The 27995-nt window shown below is 39.7% G+C and overlaps 1 protein-coding gene across 1 annotated transcript in view; it reads left to right on the forward strand.

Annotated features, from left to right (window-relative positions):
- Positions 1–27995, forward strand: part of DYM (dymeclin) — a gene marked incomplete in the record, with an annotated part of 2754049 nt that overhangs the window by 1206879 nt on the left and 1519175 nt on the right. The window contains 1 exon segment of the mRNA XM_044081708.1: positions 9066–9248. Coding sequence (XP_043937643.1) covers positions 9066–9248 — 183 coding nt within the window.

Here is a 27995-nt window from a genome sequence, read left to right on the forward strand (position 1 = left end):
TTTATTGCCCTTATTTAAAGAAAGTCATTAAGACCAGTGCAGGGGGTGACTGTAACACTACAAAAGTAATTTACAGGGCACAGTGCAATGAATGTGATGCATTCTATGTGGGCAAGACTGTAAATAAACTGAAGCGTAGGATTTCATGTCATCTGTCAGAAATCTGCTCTGGATGTAAAAATAATACACTAGCCAAACACCTTTCTCTTCATAAAAGACACACAGGTTTTAAGTTCCAGATCCTGGATCACATAGACATGGGTGATCTTGAAGGAAACATCCCTAATATTCTGGAGAAACATGAACTCATGTGGTAATTAAAGCTGAACTCTTTTAGGAAGCCTGGACTAAAAGTGCACTGGAACTTAAAAAATTGCCACATTGTTTACATGACTCATTTTATTTTATTTAATTTTATTCTACCAGTTGGTTTTAAATATCATTTTAAATCAATTGTAATTTAAGTGTATATTTTGTTTCCATCATCATACATTTTTTCTTATTATTTTTTCTTTTTCTGGTTGTCTTTTTTCCACTTTATTCAAAATGATGTGTAATAACAATACTAACTAATTATACAAATATATATATTTTTATCAATAGTTTTTAGGGTTCTTGTACACAGACCTGAAGAAGTCTAGAAGGACGTGTTAACAATAGGTTATGAAAATAGAGTATGATTTTTACAATTGATTTTTTCCATACAAAGTGTATGTGTATATATTTATATATATATTTTTTGATTGCCAAATGGACTAAGGTTGATATATTTCCAGCCATGTAGTATATTGTCTTGGATAAAATCACAGACTTAATAATCTGGTTAAATAAGAGGTGTACCACATCATTATAAATTTTATTTAAAGTACATAACAGTTATATTATTATGACAGCTACTAAGTAGGGCAGTACCAGCTTGAATGTCACACTGATGGGGGAAGGGATGTGAATTTAACACGTGTACCAATAACACTTTGTTTTACAGCACAATAAACCACTCTCTTGCCTGATAAAAAGTATATATATATATATATATATATATATATATATATATATATATATATATATATATCTAGAGAGAGAGAGAGAGAGAGAAAGCTTGTGAGGAAACTGTTACTCTATTTTTGTTTTACTTGGATCGCTTGTCTGTGTTCTTAATAAAGGATTTTTGATTGGAAACGGACTGCCTGCCTTACTTGGATTACTTTCGAATACTTAGTAATTCATTACAATTATATATTTTTTATTTATTTTTTATTCTTTTTACTTAAGATGAGTTTAAGTTCGCTACTTCTACTACTTTTGTCTGATCTGATTAATATACAGTGATTAAGTAGAGATATATGGACTGAAAATCTTCCACACAGAGAAGTTTCTTACACTGTGTTTTTTTTCTTTTGTTTTTTTTTTTTAATGATTGGTCCCAACACCTGCATCCCTTAGAGTTCCAGGAACCAGTGTTGGAATTTGTGAAATGAGAGGTACAATGTGGAGGGATCAGGTGTCTGTCTATCCAGGCTCCAATTCACTCAGTCTAGACATGCTTCGCATATTTTGCATGGGGAGTAGTGTACAAGGGAATACAAGTGCAAGGTGACTTGGGTCCTTCGGCTTGTACAAAGCACATGAAAGCCTGAGCGATGTTAGCAATGATTTCGGCCTTACAACTTATTTACCACATATTCAGGTCTCCTTTTAGTGGTCACAGGTAACACCAAAGTCATGTGGTACCTGAACAAACACGGGAGTACAAAGTCATACCCTCTTTTCCATTTGTCAGTGATGGCCTGGGAGCTAGCCTTACAGCATTTTCTGATGCTTCAAGTCTCATACATCCTATTACAGCAAAATATAGTTACAGACAAAGAAGATCGCAGATGGATCCTGACAAGTGGAAACTCAGCACAGAGGTCTTCCAGGATTTGATCCAGATGTAAGGAAAACCACAATTAGATCTATTCACCTCCTTTCAAAACAGACCATTGCAAAAATTCTTATTGAGACATCCTGGCAGCACTGCTTGGGAAATGACGTATTGTCATGCCATTGAATGTGAGTATTCATTTATGCATTTCCATCCTTTCCTCTTATAACCAAGGTAATTCAGAAGATTCAGAAACAAATTAGCAAAGGTCATTGTGGTGGCCTTCTTTTGGCTCAGGCACAGTTGGTTGTCCCTTTTAATGGAATTGGCCAAGGGCAATTACCACAAGCTTCCTCACAGCATGGATCTGCTGACACTTTGTCAGGGATGACTGGTGCATCTCAGCTTAGAGCAATTACTACTGACAGTCTGGATGATTCTGTCTTGATACCTTTTAGGTATTTGCTCCATAGAGGATGTGCAAAAGGTATTGAATGAGGCAAGAAAACCCGCAACTAGAAAATCTTACATAAGTAGAAGATGTTCTCTGATTGATGTCTAACCGATAACAGAGGGCCTGGTAGGGTGCCTACCCCTCTTGTTTTAAAATATTTGTGTGAGATACTCAATGAAGGCTTTTCCTATACGTTTTGTCAAGGTGCATCTTGATGCCATCTCAGCTGGTCTGCCTATGGATCCTGTTTTTTCATTTCTTTCTTGTGGTCAAACAGTTTGTGAAAGGGGTTTTGCACTTGAGACCCCCCCCCCCCCCCAAAAACAAATTCCTCCTCCTTGGGATCTCAGCTTTGCTCTTGAAATCTGATCTTGTTTCTTTTTGAACCAGCCTTTCTGGCTGATTTAAAGTTCATCATTTGGAAAACTGTTTTGTTTATTGCTCTGACATCTGCTAGGTGAGTTTGTGAGCTGCAAGCTCTTATGGTGGGCCAACCTTATCTGATTTTCCACAAGTGCAGGGTTGGTTTACGCAGTAATCTATCTTTCATGCCAAAAGTTATGTCTGTATTTAATGAGTCAAGCTATCAGTCTCCCAGTTTTCTCTTCAGAACTTAAAAACAAGCAAGAGAAGATTCTACCTATCTTGGATGTGCACAGGCAGCTCAGGTACTACCTTGATAGAACAAAGCCATTCAGGAAAGCTGAGTAGCTGTTTATTTTCTATTCTGAGGCTAAGAAGGGTCAACCTGTTTCTAAGCAAACATTTGCTTGTTGGGTGTTTTCTACTATTGTTCTTTGTTACGTCTACCACAGTAAATTTATTCCAGGCAAGGTTAAGGCACATTCCACTAGAGCCTTATTTTCTTTGAGATATTGGAAAGTAGTGGACTCTAAAAGCATTTTAGAGGCAGCAACCTAGTCCTCTGTTTATACCTTTACACAGCACTGCAAACTGGATTCTTTCTCAAGCTTTAAATGTAGCCAATGGGGCCATGTAGCATATAGATGTCCATGGAGGCAAGATGGGGAACAAAAGGTAGGGGAGCCAGCAAGTGAGAATGACAGAATGCCAGCAGTAAGTTGTCTGGAGACAACGAGGGTACCAAACTACCACAAGAGGTTATATCCTATCTTACTAGATGGGAAACAGGCCACTGCTAAGAGATGCACAGCCTCTAACCTATCAATTGTGAAGCCTGTAATGGTTAAGAGGAGTGCTACTTGCTTGGGCAGTCTACTCCATTCTGAGCTTTAGGAGGCACCCCATTCCAAATACCTTTGGCTAGGGTTCTCCTTGACTGGAAGGGTGGAAAAGGAAGCAATCAGATAGGTATCTTTGAAGATATCCCTGCAGATGTCCTGATAGGGAATGATTTTGATAGGGAATGATTTTGATGATGCAGTACCTTGTGTGCATTCAGTTACACGCAGTCAGGCTTGGAGACAAGCATGTGGGTCTGGCAGATTTGGGGGGGGGGCAGACAAGTCCACACACTTGAAGCCAGGACTTGTGAGGTGGTTACTTAAGAGAGGAGCTACCCTGTAACAGTAAGTCTGAAGGTGAGCTACAGCTGCTGGAGGGTACTGATGTTCCCTTGGACTGAGGGACTGCAGGGGCAGAGGTGAGTAGTAATACCTAGGCTGACAATGAGACACTGTTGTCAGAGGATACCAGACTTCCTGTGGAAGGGGAGCTGGGAGGGGATACAAAAAGAGAGTTGAGACAGGCTCAGCTCTCAGACCCTCCATTACAAGGCTTGGGGGAGGTAGTCAGGTAGGTGCCTGATTCTCAAAGAAAAGGAGAATCTGTATACTGGGACAAAAGGTTACTGTGTAGAGAGTGGACCCCTGAGGGAGGGCTACAAGGTGAGAGTATACAACAGTTGGTAGTGCTCAGATCCTACAGTCTGGCACCTCTAGCTATAGCATAGGATATTCCCTTTGCAGATCATATGGGCATAAAACATGCAAAGAGACATATTATGCAGAACTTTTATTGGCCTTGGATTTTCAGGGATGTAACAGGGTACTGCAGGACCTGTGAGCAGACCAAAAAGTAGGCAAGGCAGGAGACAAGGCCAAAGCTCCTTTGATGCCTTTGCCTGTGATTGAGGAGCTGTTTCAGAGGGTAGCTGTGGATATTGTGGGGCCTCTGAGTACCCAAGTTCCATAGGAAAGAAGGATATCCTAGTGGTAGTAGAATTTGCTACCAGATACCCTGAGGCAGTGTCCTCCATTGAGGCAGAAAAGGTGGCAAATGCTTTGTTAAAGATTTTCAGCAAGGTAGGTTTCCCAAAAGAGATACTGACTGACAGAGGTGTCAATTTCATGTCAGACCTGCTGGCTTGTGGGAGTGCTGTAGCGTGAAACACCTAAAGACCACCCCTACCAACCCCAGACTAATGATCTGGTGGAGAGGTTAAATACAATAATGACTGTGCTACGGGCATTTGCAGACCAGTTTAAGAGGGAGTGGGACAAATATTTGCCCCATCTGTTATTTGCTTACAGAGAGGTGCCCCAGGAATCCATAGGTTTTTCACCCTTTGAGTTGCTGTATGGGCATAGGGTGAGGGGCCCTCTGGATTAGATTAGCGATGAGTGGGAGGGTGAGTGTGAATCCTGCAAGGAATCTGTTGTGGCATATGTCCTAAACCTCAGGACAAAGCCCAGGAAACTCATGGGCTTGGCCCAGGAGAACCTGGCAGAAGCCCAACAGCAGAAAAAGGTCTGGTGTGACAGGAATGCTCGAGCTAGAGTTTGCTGTGGGGCAGCCTATTATTGTATCCCCGACCAAAGTAAACCCAAACTGCAAAAATCTCTTCTTTTCCATTCTCGTGCTGGTTTGGTTCTTAGAATACTCCCTGCTATTTTATGAATATAATACTCTGTATGATTTTGGTTGTTCTCCTTAAGAGTCTGCATCCAAAATCCCAATCTCTCCTTATTTCTTGAACTTCCTCCCTGTATCAGCATCATTCCTTTCTACTTTGAATTATAGTCTTCTGCTTGCAGTATGTAGAAGAGCCTTAACTGTTTGTCTTTTCGGCTTTTCCCAGTTAGGGGGTTACCACAGCGGAACTCTGGTCTGCTAATGATTGGCAGTAGATTTTTATGGTGCCGAATTGCCAGCCTGACGCCCAACCTTCAGCGAAGGCATGCCCGTTCACGCATGGCTTTTGGTGGCCACTCGACCACGGGGAGGACAGGCAGACACCACACAGAAGGCACTCCAGCCAAGAATCGAGCAGGAGAACCTCTTGCTGTGAGGCAACAATGCTACCGTGGTACCACCGCGGCTGCTAGTAGAAGAGCCTTAACTGTGTTGCTCTAAAATACCCCCTCAAATTAGGTAATCCTAGTCCACCTTGTTCTGTTGGTAGACTAAGCTTATCCCACTTGACCTTTGCTGTCTTCCCAGATAAAATCCTTCAGCTCTTTTTTAATTGCTATCCACAACTTCTCCGGTTGATAAAAGTATGCCTGACCTGCGCACAAGGCTAAAGGGGCTAAAAACATTTTAATGGCTTGTATTTTAATATCCATATCCATATAACAAAACTTCCATTTTCTCAATTTTTGTATTATCTTCTGCCACCAGAGTCATTTCTATTCCATACTCCTAAATATTTCATTTTATCATGTCCCCATAAATGTGGATATTGTTGGACCAATTTGTGTGTGTGTACATAATTTACCGCTATTGCCTTTGTATTAGCTTCATTAATTTTGTATCCCAAGAAGATTTGAAACTGTCTTAAAATGTTCCACAACACTGGAATGTCCATTTCTGGTTTTGTATAAAATAATATCATCTGCAAATAGACAGCTTTTCCTGACTACCATACCAACTGTATCCTTGAATTTCCAGATCCCTTATGTTCTTTGCCAGTGGTTCTAAATATAATGCAAACAACAAAGGGGAAAGAGGACAACCCTGCCTGGTTCCTCTACTCAAACAGAGGTTATCGGAGAGGACCCCTCCCACTTTAATTTACTCCTCCGATCCCTCATATATTCTTCTAATCAGTCTTATAATTGTATCAGGAAAGCAAATGTTTCCATTGCCCTACTCATGAAGTCCCAGTCTACTCTGTCAAATGCTTTCTCTGCCTCAAGACCCATCAATAAAAGTGGTACTTTCTTAAATTCTGCTTCCCTCTGGATTATCACTGTTCTGTTAATATTGTCAGCTGTTTGACTGCCCTCCACAAAACCACACTGATCCATATCTTTCAATTTTGGTTTCACTTTTGCCATTCTTTTAGCCATTATAGACATAAACACTTTATAATCTTGGTTTAGTATTGAAATGGGCCTGTATAAAGCTGGATTCAATGGATCTTTACCCTCTTTAGGTATTACCATTACCACTGCCTTTTTCCACAATGCTGGTACTTCTCCTCCTCTTAAAATACTGGTCCTGCAATTTTGTTTTAAATATTTCCTGTGGTTTTGAACTCTGATGTCACTGTGAATATATATAGTCTTTTTTTTATTTATTGTTAAATATATTTAAACCTTTCATTGTGGCTAATCTGTGGAGATATTTAAATTTTGAGAGTACTTGCATATTTGGTGACACTGTGTGGGCCATTCCTAATAGCCTTGCTCTTGGTCAAACTACCATTTTTATTAATATCACTCAGTATATTGGGTACCCTCGAAAGGGCCTTAATGTAGCTGATAAGGAGTGACTAATGGCAGTAAAAAAACTACCCTATAGTGTGGGCAGAAGGGGGCATAGCTAGTAAACCTGTGCCAGCCTTTCCAAGAAGTAAGTGTGTGTGTGTGTGTGTGTGTGTGTGTGTGTGTGTGTGTGTGTGTGTGTGTGTGTGTGTGTGTGTGTGTGTGTGTGTGTGTGTATGTGTATGTCCATTATTTGGGCAGGGACACGAAGCACTGCTTGGAATGAGAGGGTGCTGGAGGTCTTGGCTTCCTCACTCAGCTGAGATCTCAACTCTGTAGCTGTGCCAGTGGGGAGTCTTATTGGGGATCTGGAGAAAGAGGGAGAAACCAGCCCTGGACTGATTGTGGTCTCTGTGTACTCTTAAGGGAAATTGCACTTGATGCAGAGAGCTGTATCTGGAAATACTGTATGTGTACTTGTCATCCTCTCAATGTATGTCCCCCACTGGGGCTAGTGGTGAGGATTGATGAGGATTGAGGCTCCTTGATTGCTGGTTGGCAGTGGTGAGTTGTCACAGTCTGTTGCATTTAAACAAGAATAATTTAACCTTTTATTGGCTTACCTGTCTATTTAGTGTAACTCTTAAAATATATCAATGTCCAGAATACAAGTAATGTACTTTCCCATGTTCTAAAAATGATTGTTTAGCATTACTATTTACTGTAGGAAAATCTATGAAGTTAACTTGTTCATTTCAAAATCAGTCTGCTGTTAGCAGATGTATTCTTTGCAGCAATGCAGTTTATTTTATGGTGTCATATAAATAATCACACCTTCATCCACTGGCACTACTTTAGGCTTTTACTTTCAGTTCTTTGGTACTGCTTATGACACCATATATGAAAGTATTGTAATTTTTTTTTCAAACTACCTATTACTTTTAAGTAACAGAGAATGTATGAATGATGTAGTCCAGTTTTCCTTCTTGCAAATCCATATAATTAATAGGTTCTTTTCACAATAAATCTTTTCTTTTTTTCTGTTCACAGCTACTTATTTTTCTCTATTTTGTGTTGGATAATAAAGTAATGAATTATAAAATCCACCTTTTGCTCCCACCTTTACCGTTCCATCACTTCACGATGCCCTAATGCAGCATTACCGCTGCACAGAAAGGCAGCATTCAGCATTGACAATAGTTTTAATAATTTAGACACTAGTTGTGTCAGGTGAGTGAATCTAGGAGACTTCATTGGTGGACCTTCAGGGCCATGAACATGAGTTACAGCGTGATAATTTGTGGTGCTTCATAAATTTAGTACTATCAAACAAGTGCAGAAAATGAAACATGAAGACTGAGTGAAACAAGAAAAAAAAAACGTTTTTACTTATGGCCAGGTGGATTCTTATTGCATATTACAGCATATCTCCTGCATACTGTCCACATGCTTCCTTTTGGAATGAAGTACAGAGAAAAAATATGGTTGTGGTTCTTAAATTAGTAAAGGTAACACAACTCTCGGTTCTTAAATTATTAGCGTGTCCTACAAGTACCGTAACTAGGTGTCATGGTAAACTGACTATATCTGAAAGTAAGCACATCTGTAACATTTCATATCACTGAGTTATGTTTGTTTTCCAATTCCATTTTGTTGTACAGTATAGTACCTTGTGTGACCCTTGCCTTTGTTTGTTTCATTTGTAGTATGGCTCAGTTGTAGAACTGCTAAAAATATAAAAAAAAATCTAGTGATGATTCAGGATCTAGATTTGATTTTTTTTTAAGATTACCTTTATTTCTATGTAGTAGTCATTCACTAAAGATTTTTTTTTTGCAGGGTTATATGCTATCCTGTGGCTTTTTTTGGCATGTTCTACAAGTGTTTGGAATGAGCTTTTGAAACTAGCATTGACATCTGAATTATTTTTCTTTGTGTTTCCTCATAGTGCATTCTAAAAATACAGTATTCTTAATCCAGCATTCAGTTAAAAAAAATTAAGTTTTGAGTATGATGACTTTAGTAAAGGCATTTAGACTTAAATTCATTTATGTGTACAGTGCAATTTTTTAGGATGTGAAGATGAAAAATATTTTTTTTTCTTTGTTTTCTATAGCTGGCCTCTGGGCGGTTTTAACCTTTGGAGGAGTTGGAAATAAGCCACTGCCTCATCAAGATCAATCTTCCTTGCTAGCTAGTCAGAGCCTTGTACTGTTACTTGTATTAGTCAATTTGACAGATGCACCAGATGCCCCAAACCCCTACAGACAAGCCATCACGTCATTCAAAAACACACAAGGTTAGTAGTGTTTTTTTTTTTCATTATTTTTGTGTTATATATTGAAATATGTTGCAGACATAATGTCAAATAGTGTATTTATTTTTATTTTATTAATTTGTTACTTAGTTTACTGGGGTAGTACACTGATCACAATAGACCATTTGTGGGTACAGCCCAGGTGAAGCAATTTTGAAAAAATTTATAGAACAAGTTCAGAAACAGCGTAACTACAGACGGTAGATAATACAAGCATTTCAGCAATGTGTGACCCTGGACCAGGAAGAGGTAATGAAATAGTTATTACACAAATACAAACTACGGAAAAAAAGTGAACATAGTGCATATTTATTAAATACCACTTAAAACAACAGTAAAAAATGGGGTAAGAAGGAATCCGTTTTGAACTATGCCAGATAAAAAGAAAACTGTGAGTTCTTAATATATCGCCTTTTAACTGTTACTAAATCTCATTAAAACCACTTGATGTCTCCAGGGGTTTCTGTAGGATCATGTTAGGATGCCTGTAGGCATCAAATATTCCCCAATCATATTTACAATAGTATTGATCAGCCACATTACATAAGTTCATATGTTGGTACTAGGCTATCGGCCCTAGGGCCTATACAAGCCTAACCATAACAATTCCCTGGCTATTTCTTCCCACAATATTTACTTCCCTGGACCCCTGTCTAGCAGGGTGATGGACGTGATCCCCAGGGTGAATTTCCTATCTCCCATCCAATTGTCAAGGTTCCTTTTGAAAAGGGCCAAAGAGTTGCTCTGCTTGACATGTATGGGCAGTCTATTCCAGAGTCTGGGGAGTCTCTGGCTCAGGAACCTATCCCTCCAGCATGTTTTGTTCAATGTGATGACAAGGTTTAGATCCCTTGAGCATGTGGCTCTGAGGGATTGGGATTTGTGTAGCATGTCCAACAGCTCTGGGTTTGACATGGCCTTTGTATGTTAAGCAGAGATTGCCTCTGAGTAGAAGATATGTGACAGAGTATAGCTGGAGTTTTTTTTAGATGGTCAGCATAAGGAAACTGCTTTAGGCCTATGATTCTTTTAGTGAGGTATTTCTGCGACCTTTCCAGTTGTTGCAGATATCTTGAGAGGTACATACCAAATGGGGCATTGTATTCTATAATGAGTCTAATGAGGGATGAGTGAAGTGGGACAGTGACCTCCTTTTTTCTGGATAAAAAGCCCTTAGTGATGAGGTGTGCCACATAGAAGGATTTCCTGACTATTGTAGTGATGTGGTTATCGAAGGTGAGACTACTGTCCACCTGTGTCCCTAAGTTTCTTATCACACTTTCGGTGTTTAGTGTACTGCCACCTATGTGGTAATTCATGGGTACATGTTTTTTTTCCCAAAGGAGATAACTATACATTTCTTGGCATTGATCTTGAGCCCATGGCTCTGGAACCAAGGATCTGTTTCTGTAAGGCCCTTTTGTAGAATATCCACATCATTTGGGGATTCAGTAATGGCTCCCAGTTTGCAGTCGTCTGTGAATTTTGTTCAGACAAGTAGATGCCAAACAAGAGCGGTCCCAGGACTGAACTCTGAGGTACTCCACTTGTCACTTGTCTGGAGCTGGATTTGGAGTCCGCTACTTTTACAGTGTGGATTCTTTCAGTAAGCCGGTTGGCAACCCAACGAGTGATGTAGGGATTAATTTCCAGCTTAGTAAGTTTATCTATGATTCCAGAGTGGGGGATGATTTCTAAGGCCTTGGCAAGGTCCAGATAGACTGTGTGGACTGCCTTACCTTCGTCGACAGCTCTGGAGACTGATTAGTAGAAGTCAATCAGGTTCCAGAGACAAGATCGGCCCTTCACGAACCCAAACTGGGTGGCATCCAGTGTTTGAAGGTTGCCAATGTCTTTGTTTATAAGTTCCATGGCCTTGCAGATCAGGCTCGTCAGACTGATGGGGCAGGAGTTCCCAGGATCCCAGATGGATCCACCCTTGTGGAGTGGGATAACTGTAGCTGTGTGTCACTCAGTGGGCATGAAGCCTGAGGTGAAGCTATGATTAAACATGATACTTAGGTGAGGTGCCAGTTAATTTTGTAGTTCATATAGTACACAGGCCAGGATGTCGTCTGGTCCCATTGATGCTGTATTCTAAGCTTTGGAGAGTGCAGTTTTTACCTGTGTGGCCATTATTACCGGAATTTGGCAGTCTTTCGGTATTGAGTTGGGCCCTGTAGGGGGTGAGAGGGGGGGTGAAGTTGGCAATGAATCTATATGCCAGGATATTGGCAATACCCTTGGGATCAGTATATTTAATGCCATTCTGTTGTGGCTCAGAGAAGATCTGAGCATTGCCATTTAGATTCTTGACATAGCTGTAGAATGCCTTGTGGTTGTCTTTGGCAATTTTATTTTCATAACTAGCTTTGGAGGATTTTATGAGAGATCTCAGCTTCTTACTGAGGCTGGTAAGGGAGTTTTTTTGCATCCTGGGATTTTCCTCTTTTCTGCAGCAGTTTCTTCCTTTTGTTGTAAAGTTTGTTTATGGCAGGGGAGTTGGCTTCCTTTTTTTGGGGGAGAGTGTCTTGGTTCTATTTGGGATGGCACGATTCATGCATGAGTGGATGTGCTCGTACAGTGCCTTAGTATAGGATTCAACAGTCGATCTTTCAGTTCCCATATGCATGGGTGTCATGAAGTTTGTCATTTCTGACTTGAGTAGCATGAAGTTGGCCTTGGAGAAGTTTTTTACAGGGGTTTCCTTACTGGGGGTTGGAGGAGGGATGTGGATGTCAAGGGTGATTAGCTTATGGTCAGAGCTGACCAAATGAGGGGATGACCATAGGTGTGGAGCATCGATTTCCCATGTTGGTAATGACCAGGTCTAGGATATTGGAGCCCCTGGTGGGACTATGGATTAGTTGATCTAGGACATTGAAATTTATGAATTCCAATAACCGTTGGGGAAAGGTGTTGGTACACGAGTAGTTTTCCCAGTTAATGGTAGGGTAGTTGAAATCACCCAGTGTTAGGGTGTTTGGTTGTATCTTAATATTTTCCAGTATGTTTAGAAAGGTGTATTGAGAATCTTGGGGCATGGTGGGGGATCTGTAGCAAGCTACAATTTGGATTGCAGTCTTACCTAGTGTTAGTTGCACCTGTAGAATTTCAGATGCATTGTGTTGGACAACTAGCCTGGTGGTGTGAATATCCTTGGTGAATATGGACACTCATCCACCTTTAGTGTTTCGGTCCTGGTTTGGTGGCCAAAAAGTGTGGTAAAAGTTGTAGCCTGATATTGCAGGGGTGCTTTCTGGAGCCTTGAACCAGGTCTGTTACTGCACAGATATCGATGTTCTCCATTTTTAGGAGTGCCTCGAGAGAGTGCATTTTGAGCTTTAGACTTCTAGCATTGAGTAGCATTACCTTCAGATTTTGCATGCTTGTACCTGTTACGGTGGTGATTTTGTCCTTTGAACTTTGCCTAAAAAGCCACTATGGGGTGGCAAGAGTCTTAGCCATACACGTTATTGAAAATGTTCAACTCAAAGCTTACATGATGAGCGGCAAAACTGCATTGATATTTGGACATCTGCTTAGTGTACCTAAAGAGATAGCAAATGTTGTCCACATACTACGTGTTTACATTGTCATAGTTTTTGTGTTTATTTTGAATATCTCAACACCCATGTCACATAGATTGAATGCTCAAAGCTGAAAGACTGCTCATAGTGTGTGTGAAGCTTGAGTGGTTTCTGAGATGCAAATGCTGGTAATGAAACTCTACAAAATTCATATTTACTCTCTTTGTTGTGACTTATGTAATACAATTTAAGATTTAAAATGTAGTGAAGGAGACCATTGTAAAATTTAGTATGCGCTGAACAACTTGCCTTTTGTACTTTTTTAGTGACTTATATGGGTGCAGAGAAACTGACATTTTTTTTTAATTTTTCGGACATAAATTGATTTTATCCAAAGGCTCAGGATGGCAGCCATTGAAGGAAATAAGTTAACACACAGAATTGTTTTGCATTTGGTAATCCACATTCAGTTTCTTTAGGTTTTATAACACTATGAACTTTCTTTTCATCACATTCTTCATACTTCAGAATTAATTTGTTATATTTAAGGCCAACAAGTAGGTTAAGCTCTTGCCATTCTTTTAAGAAATTACCTTTATATGTTATTAAAGTAGGTTGTTTTAATTATCCATAATGTGTCTGACATAGTTCTTTGTTTCCGATACTCTTTAAATGCAAACATCTGATGTTATCATTTCTGTCTATCAAAACACGTGGGTTCCACAGATATGATCAGATCCATCACTGTCACTGCCAAAGCATTCAACTCCAAAGTTCCCATTCCTCCTCTCCCATAGTGCCTTGCGGAGCTGCATCTTCTTAGATCTCATTTGACGACATTCATGCCAAACACATTCTTCAGTTCAGATAAATGTCTAGAAATTTCTTTGCATTTTCTTCAAAATTATAATTTCTGCTCCTGGTACTTTCACTTTTTTAGTGATAGTGCTACTGTTTTGTTAGCTTAGTATGCCTTCTATTACTGCTTTTTTGTGTGTTCTCTTCTGTACCATGCCTGTTGGCATTTTTGTTACCCCTTTGCCCTTTCGTTTCTGGTGTGTTTTTTTTTTTTGTTTAATAATGTGCCAAGAAATGTTTCTATTTATATATTTATCTATGTGTGTGTATGTATGTATATATATATATATATATATATATTTTTTTTTTTTTTTTTTTTGGTTAGTATGCTGCATTTTTTGACTTGGCTTATCTATTATAGTACTGTTTGTTCCTCTGTACTCGTAGCTTGTTGGTAGTGTTAACTGACAAGTCCTCTGTTATAGCAAGTGCCCGGTATGTGGGCATAAGCTTCTGCCTCAGGGCGCTCATGATAAATGTGTTTTTGCCTTGTTGTGGCTCTTTAACAGGAAAAGTAAAAGGACTGTACAGGCTTTGGTTCCCACACTCTTGCTGACAGAAGAGTGAAGCTAATCTTAAAGGGTATGATGCCTGCTTCACCTGCCTCTGGAATGCCATCTTAATCTTTTTCTTCCAAAAGGCCTGAAAGTAAGAAGGAAGGTAAACATGAAAAAAGTGAGTTAAACAAAGAAGTAAAGAAAAAGACAGAGAAAAAGAAAAGCTCTATCCAAAAGACAGGGTATTAAAGAAGCAGAGGGCAGACTCTCCTCCTCTCTTCTCTCTGGACCCATTTGGAATCAGTGCCCTTTTGATACCAATCTCCTGCTTTCTTGGATCCAGCACTTTCTTCCTCCTCAGATCCGTCCAGCTGCATGGGTTGAGGTATCCCGAACCCCTGGCACTTGGTAGCTTCAGTGTCTGGTAGAACTTTTTTCCCCTTTCACCTTGTTATGCTGGTTGAGTTCTGTCTGGAACCTTCTTCCGTTTTGGCTGATACGTCCTCTTTTTGGTCCAGGATTCTTCCATTTTGGCACTGGGACCCAAGGAGACTCTCTATAGCTTGATCTAGGTCTGCGAGGTCTTCCAGGAGTGTTAGTGATTTGGATCTAGACCAGCTTTTGAGACTAGCACTAGCAGTGAGGTTTTCTTTCAGGCTGCACTGATAGCTTTTGCTTTTATTCAGTCAAATCCTACACCCTCCTTTTCTCCATTGGACCTTCCCTCGGCTTCATTGTCCTAGGACCTGGACAGGCTCCATTTTGCTACCCCGTCAGAGCCAGCACCATAGTTGGCTTTAGCACCAGTGCCTACCTTGATGTCTTTGGCTGTGATGTTGTCAGGCTCTGAGGCATCCCAGTGCTGAAAGATCGGAACCAAGCACTTGAGGTTGGGGAGTTTCTTTTCCCTCCCTTCTCTTGGGAGCTTTAGCTCATGATAGCTCAACTCCAGACTCAACATTGGATCCTGGACTTATGCAAGCAGAACTGTTATGACAAAAAAAAAACTAATTGGAGTTTGCCACAGTGTAGTCCATACTCCCCCTTTCCAGGAAGGATGGCTGGATGTACTCAGTAGATCTCAAGTATACCTACTATCACATCAAGATAGCAAGGCATTTCAGGAAGTTCCTGCACTTTTAGCTGGAAGGGAGTCATTATTAGTTTTGAGCCCTGCCCTTTGGTCTCACCACAGCTGCTCAGTGTTCACCATATGTATGGCAGTGGTAACAGCCTTGCTCAGGCCGCATGGCTTTCAGGTGTTTGTGTACCTGGACAATTGGCTTCTCACAACTTCAAGGATGTCATGTCAAGCCAATAATTTATTGCTCCATTGGTGCCAGTCCCTAGGTCTCACTGTCAGCTTCAAGAATTCAAATCTAGAGCCTGTTCAAAAGCTTACATTTATTGAATGTCACCAGGACACCACCAGTCAGCTTGCCAGACTTCCTGTTTCCTGATTGAACTCTAGTACAAGCACCTCAGGTTTTGACTCTCCAACAAGCCCACCGACTTCTCTTATTCTGTGTATATCATACCACTTGGCTGCTGCCATTCCTTTATTTCCTTGCCTAGGGTCTACAGTGAGCACTATTCATATAGTGGTCACTCACAGTGCACCCCGTGGAATTTCCCATTCACATGAGAAAAAATGATCTATGGCATATTTCCTGGTAGCTGACATTGGATCACATGGTGTTAAAACATCCCTTTATCCTGCCTCATCCCCTGACCATGTTGACCATGGATGCTTCCCCTCTGGAGTTGGGGGCATTTCAAAGGGAAGACAGTGCAAGGTACCTGGTCCAGTTCAAATAACTGTCTTCACATCAGTGTCTTGGAGATGAGAGCAGTCCCTCTTGCTTTGCAGGCCTTGCTGGACTCTCTCTCTCCCAAAGGGTGTGATAGCCATCCAAATGGGCAGTACGTCAGTCATCTAGTATGTAAACAAACAAAGGGAACCTGGTTTTACCTTCTGTGTTGAGAGGCTGAGAGGGTTTGACAATAAGCAATGTCTTCTCAGCTTTTATTGTTAGTTCCAGTATTCTCATAGACTGCCTCAGCATGAGCATATTGATGCCTTACGAATGGTCTCTCAGTGCATCTGTAGCAGCTCAGATCTTTAAATGTTGAGGTCAGCTTTGCTGCAGTCTCTTCTCTACTGTTTTCAACACAAAATGTGGCAGCTACTTTGCCCTAATTTCTCTACAGGAACAGTCACCGATGGACGCTGCTGTTCTGCATGGTTGGACTCCTGGACTAATATATGTCTTTCCTCTAGCTGCCCTAATTATGAAGATTCTACAGAAAGCTGCCTTTTACAGAACAATGATCATTCTCATCTCCCTTTTTGGTCCCAACAGAGTTCCCTTTTCTGTGGCCTTGCCTTGGTTTCTGGACACAATTCCTGATCTGATTTCCCATCCCTCAGGCCCATCTCACCTAAACCTAAAGTTTCTCAAACTAACTGCATGGTTTCTCCAGTTCCAATGATGGTCTGCGATCCCAAGTTTTCTTAAGAGAGTCGTGCATATCCTTTTGTCTTCTCAGAAGCCATCCACTAGAAAGGTGTATACCAGTAAATGGAAAAGGTTTTCCTTGTGGGCTATCACTAAATGCCTAGGAACCTTCTCAGTGCCCTTAAATATTGTACTGAATTTTTTTATGGTCTTTTCTATTCAGGGTCTAGTTACTCTACCATCAAGGTCCAATTGGTGGCCATTTCTAACTGTGGGTCAAATTCCCACATTGTCAAAAGTCTTTTTTGAAAAGTAGCTTTCTGCATAAACCCCCAGTCAGGGACCCTGTTCTTTTCTGGGACCTTAACATGGTTTTGCAAGCCTTGACTTCAGCTCCTTTCAAGCCATCTGCCACTGTGGACCTAAAGTTTCTCTCTTGGAACACATTGTCATTGGTAGTCATTACCTTAGCCAGAAGAGTTTGAGTTTCATGCACCTTCCTGCATTTCCGTATATCTGGTATTTCTCAAGGTCAGGGTTTCCTTATACTCTCATCCATCCTTCGTTCCTAAGGTGGCATCTGAATCTGACCTGAATCAGTATATCTTGCTTCTCATTTACTTTTTACATTTTCAGTAATAAAGAGGAATACATGTTTCATTGTTTAGATGTCCGTGTTCAGCTCAGGTTTTATCTGAACAAAAACCGACATCACAGAAAGTTTGCTAAGTTGTTTACTGCTCTATAACTAAATTGGAAATAAGTGGCAATTTAATTGTATTTCATTTTTTTATTCCAGCAAATGTCTTTCCCTTCCTACAAAACCTAAGGCTCACTATACCAGAGCAGTTGCTTCTTTGACAGCCTTCTTCAGCTGAGCTCCTTTGAATGAGATTTCCGGAGCTGCAACTTGGTCAAGCACTTGTACCTTTGACACCCATTACAAACTTGCCATGCAGTCCAGGTCTAGATCTACTTTTGGCTCCACTGTGTTAAAGAATTCCCCTTTTAGTACCAACCAGTTGACTGATTGGGTACTGTGTCCGACAGACTGAAAAGAAAACACCAAATATGAAAGTTGTGTATGAACCATAATGCTAGATCCGTGTTGTCATTTTTCATCTGTTTCAGCCATCTCTCCCACCACTCCCCCTCCAAATTGTCCTTTTTAGTTTTAGCTTTAAGGACTTGTTGGGATTCTCTGGTCTCCCATTATTCATTTTTCCTTTTCCTCTCTGTTTGGGGAGCTTATTTTTCTTTCAGGGTTATTACATCATGTTTCAGGGGGCAAATTCAGTCTGAGAAGACTCATGTCCACAAAGCACTATGGTAGAAGAGGAGGAGGAGCTTTGGAGCTGAATGTTTTGACAGAGTCTGTATCTAATCCAGTTGGATCCGTGGAACCCACAGGTTGAGACAGTAGAAGAAGACAACATGGATCTAGTGTTATGGTAAGGATATCATTTTTGTTTCTGCTTTACCAAATGCCTAAGTGCAAAACTCTTCCTTTCTGACTGTACAAACAGTTCTTTAAAACTACTTCCCTCTTGCTTGTTACAAGTATTGTCTACGTAGACTGTTATTAAAACTGAAGCCACAAGTGCAGGCTCAGTGATCAGCTGCGCAGGAATATATCAGAGAACATAAAGCCTGTGTTAAGAAACTGTTCCTTTCCTACATTTCTGTGTGTGTGTGTGTATCATGGTATGTTATAATCGTTTATACTTAATTGACTCTATATGTGTATTTATTATAGTGTACGTTTCCTGTATTTTTATTTGGTAGTTGCTAGTAACCGATACTGGACACTATTTCTAGATTGCAACACTACTATATTGCTGTTTCTTTGAAGTGTGCATGTTACACGTCATCAGATAGCGAATGAGACAATCTTAATGGTGCGTTAGATTTTTTTAAGAAGCCAGTTATAATGTAATAATCTTTGTAGTGAGTATGGCTTTATTTATTGATTGATTTTTGCATTAGACTGTCTGGAATGTTACATTTTATGGAGTTGGTATGGAAAGATAATAACTTAGCTTACACTTTCACAAGCTTTGACTTCTTTAATTTTGGTATTTTAAACCTGCAGAACAAGACCACAGTTTCGCAGTTACCAGTTTCATGTTTTGAATAATTGTGATATAACATCATAAATATATATGTGATATAACATCATAAATCCAAAATAAAAGACTCTCTAGTGCCTGTACCAATTTTTACATGTCATACCCAGGCCTGAGCTAGGACAGCCAGCAGCCAGTGTTTTCCCCTTCTACATAACCTTTCACTAATCTCTTCCCTCCCACCTGAATAGACCCCCTTTTTTTTTTTTTTTTTCCTTTTCATTCCCATTTTCTAATCTCTAATCTTCCATTGTTACTACCTCACAATCTAACTAGCTATACTAGACTTGCCCGCTAGGTGGCGCCCTAATTCCAGACTTTCTCTTTTCTTACCCACTTTTCTCTTAAATCACCCTTTTACCCCATTTCTTATATCCAGTAGTCTCTGACGTGCTATTAGCTGCCTCTTTTCCTAATTAATTATGTTTTACTGTCCACTGACACCTCCTCCAACCTCTATTTTACTGTCCACTGACACCTCCTCCATCCTCTCTCCTTCTCTTCTCTTCCTTCCTTCCCCTGCACATATATAGTCTACTGACACTTTCTAGGCCCTATTTCTTTTCCTTTCTATCACTAGAACTAGCCTACCTGATTGTTTTTTCATTAACTGTTTCTGTATTCTGTTGCTACCCGCTCTGTTTGCCCTGTGGGCTCACTCCGCTCCCCACCCTACCCCCAATTCCCACCCACCCCAGGGGTCCTACCTTTATACTTCCTAAACCACACCTATTCCTGTGACTCTCCAACCACACCCCTTCCTCTTTCCATTACCTTCTAACCACACCTCTTTTCTCTCACCTGTACTCTCTAATAATCCCCCGTGATATCACTTATTCTCTTCTTAACTCTACTGTTTTCCTTTCTATCCTAATAACTCCCCTATTACCTCACTCCTCTAACATTTACCCTCTCATTACTCTCCTCCTATCACATCTTACCCTAATCACTCTCTCATCTCCACCTAATATATTACTATTCATCTACCAAGAAAGTACAGATATCTATCCTTGTAATGAAAACTCTACCCATCCCAACCTATATCCCATTCCTAGTCACTCTCTCACTACTACCTCCTTTAATCCTTACACATCTTATCACCTCAATTGAGAATCCACTAGACCCAAACCTAAACTATCCAAAAAAAGTAACCACCTCTCCATACACACCTGTACTTCTTAGTCATGCTAATATTACATCCTCATCTAATTACACACGTCCTAAATATCATAGAACTCTACATACAAAGTTTAACAATTCAACTGCCAAAAAATGTCTATCTCTATACAGTAGGTTCAAAACCCTATACTATCTAAGCCTACTACTCTTTGCAAAGGATGGTGATATTAACCCTAACCCAGGCCCCCCAACAGCTCCCATCTCTGTCCTCAACCCCAAAGAATCACCTACTCAAGCCCTTTCTAGACCATCTAACTCACGTTTAATTGCTCATCTTAATATACGCAGTATAAATAACAAAGTAACTCAACTCCAAGCTCTAACTGAAATATATTCCTTTGATATTCTCTGCTTAACAGAAACCTGGCTAAAACCCTCAACCAAAGATAATCAAATCATCCCACCTGGTTATAATATCCTGAGACTAGACCGTACATCCAAGAAAGGTGGAAGGGTAGCTATCCTATATAAACCTAGCTTACAATTAACTACTCATAACTGCAAACCACATATAGACTCTAATGCTGAAATTCTTATCTCCAAACTTCTTCTTAACAATTCCAAATCCATCTATGTCATTTGTATATATCTACCTCCTGGAAATAACATAGCTACCATGGAAAATATACTCTGCTGGCTTTCCCAAATCCTACCCCAAGAAACCATTATTCTAGGTGACACAAATATTGACTGGACCTGCTTCTGCAGCAGCCTCCCCTCAAACCATATTAACCTTTATGGATATTCCCAAACCATTACCTCCCCTACCAGGATAAATAAATCTAACAGGAAATCAACTTTATTAGACTGGATCCTCATTAACCATCATCCTCACAACTATGACTCAGGAACCCTCCCTGATGACTTAAGTGACCATACTCTTACCTATATCATCAGACATAGAATCAGTTTACCCTCCACAACATCAATTAAAAACATAAGGTCTAAAAAGTACTTTAACCCAGAACTTCTCCAGTTGGAACTAAGCATGCAACTGGGCACCCCTAAAAAAATACCTCTAGAGGAAGCTGTAAGTTACTTTAACTCCAACTTCCTTGCCATCCTCAACCATCATGCCCCAACCAGACTAGTTAGAACTAAAACCAAACATGCTCCTTGGCTTAATAAGGAAACCAAACATAGAATTAATGTAAGAAACAAACATTGGGCAAAATGGAGAAAAACAAAAAACCCTATAGACCAACAAACTTTTAGACAACTAAGAAATGAAACTAAGAAAGCTATAATAACTGACAAAAAAAACTACTACCTCCAATCCCAACAAGCCCATACAAATAAACCACAGACATTTTGGCCTAGTATTAACCAACTACTCCACCCAGGACAATCCACTACTCCAAACCCTCTAAATTCAGAACACAAAACACCAATGAACATAGCCAATGACCTTTTTTACAGATGCTATACAAACATAAGCCAGTCAACTATCTCCTAACAACTTCACTCTATCTTCCAAACAACCAGCCTTACCCCCTACTTTTCATTTACAACCTGTCCTAACATCATATATTCTAACCCTTCTACAGAAACTAAAACCCTGCTCCTCCTCAGCAGACCAACTACCTGCTGAATTCTTACAACAATCAGCCAAAGCTATTGCCTATCCAATTTCTATCCTAATCAGTAGGACTATTACTGAAAGTTTTATTCCCAGTTTATGGAAAATATCCCATATAATCCCTATCCACAAAGGAGGACAATCCACAGAACTCTCCAACTACAGCCCCATTGCCCTTCTCTCACCTCTGGCAAAGATCATGGAAAAATGCATCCACAAACAATTACTTGATCATCTAATGCATAATAACCTACTAGCAAATTGTCAACATGGTTTTAGACCCTCACATAGCACTACAACTGCCCTTCTTTCCTTCACAGACTGTATTAACAACCGCAACCTTAACAAACTCTCTTCTGCCCTTTTCATTGACCTGTCGAAAGCATTTGACATGGTAAATCACCAAATTCTCATCACAATACTAAAATCCCTGTCACTAGATACATCCTCTATTAAGTGGTTCCAGTCCTACCTGGATAGAAGACAACAGGCCGTACTATGGCACAAGTCTCTATCTATTCATCTCCCTGTCAACCTTGGAGTCCCCCAGGGTTCCATCCTTGGACCTCTACTTTTTTCCATATTCATCAACGATCTTCACCTTGCCATCCCCCAAGCTACATGCATACAATATGCAGATGACTCTACATTGATATGCTCAGCCCCCTCCTCTTCTGAACTACTCTATCTGACCCAACAAGTATTTAACACAGTTGAGCAATGGTTCACACATAGATGCCTACTCCTAAACCCCAAAAAGACTAAACTCCTCCTCTTCTCTCCTACCAAGAAATGCCCTCCACTGGATTTCTCAATAAACTTTATCAATAATACCATTATATCTCCAGACCCATCCACAAAACTATTAGGAGTCACCATTGACAATAATCTGAACTTTGACATCCATATTAACAATACTATAAAAACAGTCAATAAAAAGCTAGGCTCTCTCTATAGGATAACATCCTTTCTCCTACCTTCAGCTCGAACTACAATAGCACACACTCATCTAATCTCTTCTCTACTTTATGTGTCATCCATTTTTACTAACCTCTCAAAAATAATCTCAACAAATTGGAAATGTCCTACAACAATATAGCTAGATTTGCAACTGGTAATCCTTTTAGAACCCATCACTGCCTTAATTTAAAACAGCTAGGTTGGCTTGAACTTCAAAATCTAATTACATTCCATCAGCTAACTATAGCCCATAACACTCTTTACAAACCTTCAAAAACACCTATTCTCTCGACACTAATCACCCCGTATAAAAACCTAGAATCCTTAAGGTCTTCTCAGAAACTTCTAGTACATAGCACTAAAACATACAACAAAGCCGGCGACTCCCTTTTCTCTAATATAGTTAGGAAAGCCTGGAACCTCCTTCCAAACAAACTCTCCATACTTTCCTCATTATCTTCTTTCAAAAACAAATTGAAAGTATTCCTGAAAACACACTGGTTATGTCAGTGCTCTAAACCTGACTAGTCATAGTGTCTCTGTATACTCTACTCTGCCTAACCCATCTACTCTACTCATTAAGCAACTCTATTTTTCTTTTTAAACTATGTTGCTTATTTCTCTTTACTACTCTGATTGTATTTACATCCCTTTATTTATTCTTGTATCGTGCACTGTACATTTTACTGTGATAACCTGTTTACGCATACTGTTAATATAATATTTGCTCATGTATCCTTATACTTTATTGTATTAATTTTATTGTCCTAACTTGGAGCTTAACTCCTCGGGCCTCTACTGAAAATGGACATGTATCCAGTTAGACTAGCCCGGTTAACAAATGTAAAATAAAAAATAAAATAAATGTAAGTATTAGAATAACTGCTAAACTCGAGGTTTAAAGACCCGAAGAAAGACATGAATTTTTGTTAGGATTGGGTTGCGAATAGGCTTCCCAGGTGAATGTTGATAGGATGGGGTGATTTGCACTAGAGGTGCCCAAGCATCAAAGCCAGTAATCTGCCTGAAAGGATGAAGTATAATTGTTTTATTCCTTTATTACACAGCTTTACAAAAAACAGCCAGAACAAATGAGACACTACACTGTTTGTAAACAAAATACAGTAACCGAGTACCAAAGGTGTATTTAGCATTTATTAACCAGAACTGACTTTAAACTGTTCAGGGTTGTGGGGGAGTTGGACCATCTTCCAACAGATATTGGCTATTAAAAATGTGAACTTGTTTTGGATGGAAAACCTCTCCATTGCAGGATATGCAGGCATGCACTCTTAGACCATACCCACAATTGATTCAAAAGACATGCAGTTCAAGCTGTCAGCATGTCTGTAGGATGTTGTTGGAAACCATTTTCATTTAGATAAACAGAGGTGAAACATACTGCTCTTGGAAGGCAACACAGCCCAACAGTGAAATGAGGACCCAAATGCTGGATGCATTAGTGTTTACCACTGGGGTTTACTTTAGGTCAGCAAACGATCAGATGATTGAACGCTGTTAGGTCGAACACTAAGTGTCGAACCGGCAAAATAGCGAACGTTCAGAACAGCAAATTTTTTTCCTAGGGAAAGAAATCGCTGAGCCGGCTGTCTGGGTTGTGCCATTTCCTCCACTGTAGTGCAAGCTTGGAGTTGGTATATTTAAGTAGGGGGTGTGTGGGAGGCAAGCCCCCCACTTTATTTAGTGTTTTTCTTTTTGGAAACAGCGATTTGTTTTCCCTGGGGAAAAAAAATCACTGTCTGGTTGTTCGCTGTTTTGAGTTTTCGAGATTTAGGGGTGAGTATAACAACGTTCAATCATCTGATCATTTGTTGTTATAATATAGACTCTACCACTGCACTCCTTTCCATTCTTGATGTGCATGCGGAGTCACTTCACTTTGTTGTAAGCTGACAATATCGAGTCTAATATTGTCAGCACGACAGTAACGAAAGTGAAGAACATCGTGCAAGTAAATGGAAATCTCTGTAAGGGGGGATTTCCATTTACCTCAATGTAGTGCGGTCTCAGAGTTGGTAAATTTAAGCAGGGTGGTGTGAGGGTTGCAGGGGGGCTTGCCCTCCTGCCTACTCCATATAGTTTTTTTTTATTTTTTTTACATTATTTGATGTTTTACTTAATAAATTTCGACCTTTATTGATTCGTTTAAGTAAACTTTCGATAATGTGATATAGACGCATGCATGCGATATAGAGATTTATTTATCTGTCTCTACCAAAACTTCATTTGAGGAGCACAGCAGTTAACATAGGCTTCACTTCATAACTGTCACAGTACTGGTCATAAACTGATTTTAAGTGTATAGTCAGTCTGCAGTTTTGCTTGACTTCATAGATGCCTAAAAGTGGTTTTTGGATACCTATTCTTAGTGCTGCAAATTAGAATGCTGTACTTGGAAACACTAATTCTGTAGATGCTCATCATCAGATTACTGCTGCAGTAGCGTATATCTATGTAGGCTGTATCTTGCAAATGATTAGATATCCAAACAAGATATGAAAGCTTTTGGGTACATTCTACTCTCTAAAAATACAGAACAGATGGAAGAGGCACAAATCCGTAATCCACACAAATTCCTTTATTAAAACGACTCTTCAGTCCAATAAAACGCAGAAACAATAAGTTTGACTATACAGTCCACTAATGCGATTACACCAGCACTGCGTTTTCGTTTAAACCACTTCATCAGATGGAGACCAATGCATACCTACACAAAAACCACTCCTTATATATTCATCAAAATAATTAAACAATTAGTTAATTAAAGGGAACAAGATACTTAAACATTTAAAGGGGTAAGACTTATAATGCATACAACACATACATTAAAATATATTATAATGGATTCCCCCCACACTGACCTGATACATTAATGGATTAATAAATTAATATTATTATCAAAATTTAATAAAAAGTTTATAATAACGTAATCTAATAAAACAAACTACATTCTTTAATACAACCAGCTAAAGCATGGTTCCCAATGCCCATTTATTTGTACTAAGCAAACAATTTTTTTAGAGAGCAGGGACAGACTGATCCAGAGCAAATATTTTGCGAACTGTCACACCTCTGGGATAGTTTATTTAGGTTTGTGTGATCATTGTGGTGCATTTTATATAGGGAAATCGGAAAGAAAGTTAAAAAATAGAATTTATGAGCATTATTATGAGATAAAAACAAAATGTACTAATAATGCTTTATACCAACATAAATTAATTTGCCAGGAAGCTAAATTTAGCTTCTTTGTGTTGGAAGTAGTGGAAAAGGATGTAAGAGATGGGATATGGGAAACTTCGATTGAGTATAAAGAGCTGTTGTGGCAGCTTTCCTTGGAGGCGAATAAACCTCCAGGTCTAAATGATGCCATCTCTTTAGCACCTGTACTCAAGCTGAGATCAGCTAAGCTTTAAGTGTTTTCATTTTATGTTTTTTTATTTATTATTTTTTTCTATATTTATCATATTTTAAATGTGTATTAAAATCAGTTTACATTATAAAGTGTTGGTTGTATAGGATATCATAAGCTGTAATGCTTTAGCTGATTGTATTAAAAAATTTAGTTTGTTTTATTAGATTGTTATTATAAAGTTTTTATTAAATTTTGATAATAATATTAATTTATTAATCCATTAATGTATCAGGTCAGTGTGGGGGGAATCCATTATAATATATTTTAATGTATGTGTTGTATGTATTATAAGTCTTACCCCTTTAAATGTTTAAGTATCTTGTTCCCTTTAATTAACTAATTGTTTAATTATTTTGATGAATATATAAGGAGTGATTTTTGTGTAGGTATGCAATTGTCTCCATCTGATGAAGTGGTTTAAACGAAAACGCAGTGCTGGTGTAATCGTGTTAGTGGACTGTATAGTCAAACTTATTGTTTCTGCGTTTTATTGGACTGAAGAGTCGTTTTAATAAAGGAATTCATGTGGATCACGGATTTGTGCCTCTTCCATCTGTTATGTATTTTTGGTGAACATTGGAACAGTGATTCTTTTTGGTTTGTGTACATTCTACTCTCTCTTTATGCCTGAGGAAGCTTGAGGATGTGCTGGTATGAAAATGTACGTACAGGTGCCAAAATTCAAAACATTCTTGCCATTGAAGATTTCAGTCAGACTCTGTCTTTGTTGTATCTTCAGTGTTTTGAGGACCGCATTGCTTGAACTTTTAGGCAGATAAAAACCTCTTTGGGGACTTTCCTCCCATTTTCCTGTAACAGGAGAAAAGGGCAGTGCATGTGTGGAAGACAGACTCCTGATGAACATTTCCACACAGCTTGCTTGTTTTTTCTAGGATCATAGGAGGTTACTAGGCTAATGGCCCTGAGGCCCTTACAGGCCTAGCCAAGAGTTTATCCCCCCAAAAGAAACTCAGTCTGCACCTGTCACCCGTGTCAATAAGGGACACAGGTGGAACCCCTGGGATGAATTTATGGTTTCCCATCCAGTCATCAAGGTTCATAGGTTCATACTAGGCTATCTGCCCTAGGGCATTTATAAGCCTAGCCAGAGTGTATTTGGCTTTCTCCACCCATTTTAAATTAATTTTGCTATGCCCTTTTTAGAGGTTAGTATATTTTGCCTCTGTCTAACAGTGACACAGAAGTGATACCTGGGGTAAACCTACAATCTCCCATTCACTCATCAAGATTCCTCTTGAAGAGAGTCAATGAGGGACTCTGCCTAACCTGGACTGGGATTTTATTCCAGAGTGAAGGGAGCCTCTGGGTTATGAATCTGTCCCTCCAGCATGTCCTATTTATTTCAGTGCTGAGGTTCAAGTCTCTCGAGCGTGTAGCTTGATGGGATTTGGATTTTCTGAGGTGCAGCATGTCCATTAATTCCGGGTGGACATGGCTTTATACGTCAGGCACAGATCGCCTCTGAGCAGGCGGTATGCCACTGAGTAGAGCTGGAGTTTCTTTAACCGGGCAGCATATGGCATCTGTTTGAGCCCTTTGATCCTCTTGGTGAGGTACTTTTGGGGTCTTTCCAGTTTCTGCAGGTGTCTGGTAAGGTACATCCCAAAAGGGCATTGTACTCAAATATGCTTCACCTCAAAAATCTAGATCCGTCAGAGCCACAAGGCGGAGACTTAAACCTCGACACGCTATTTAATAGACGTGCTGGAGGATATATTCATCACCCAAAAAGACTCCTGCTGTGTGGAATAAAATCCGGTATAGCAGAGAGGCAGACTGGCCTTGTTTGTTCAGAAGAAAGACCAATGGATGGGAGGATGAGATGATATATTACCCAGGATTACCTCAGTGTCACTGCTAAAGGGGTGCGTAAGCCACAAACTATGCTATAGCTTGTAATATGCCTCGGCAGCTAGCCTATTATGGGCCTGATGAGGGATGAGAAAAGAGGCACGATGACCTCCCCTGATCTAGATGTGAATCCCTTCATGATTAGGTGAGCTATATAAAATGTTTTTCTAACCACTTTGGCCATGTGGTTGTCAAATGAGAGATTGCTATCAACTTGGGTCCCCAGGTCCCTAATT

The sequence above is a fragment of the Protopterus annectens genome, chromosome 1.part1 (genome assembly GCF_019279795.1).
Source record: "Protopterus annectens isolate FY-2018-M chromosome 1.part1, PAN1.0, whole genome shotgun sequence".
Taxonomy (NCBI): Eukaryota; Metazoa; Chordata; order Ceratodontiformes; family Protopteridae; genus Protopterus; species Protopterus annectens.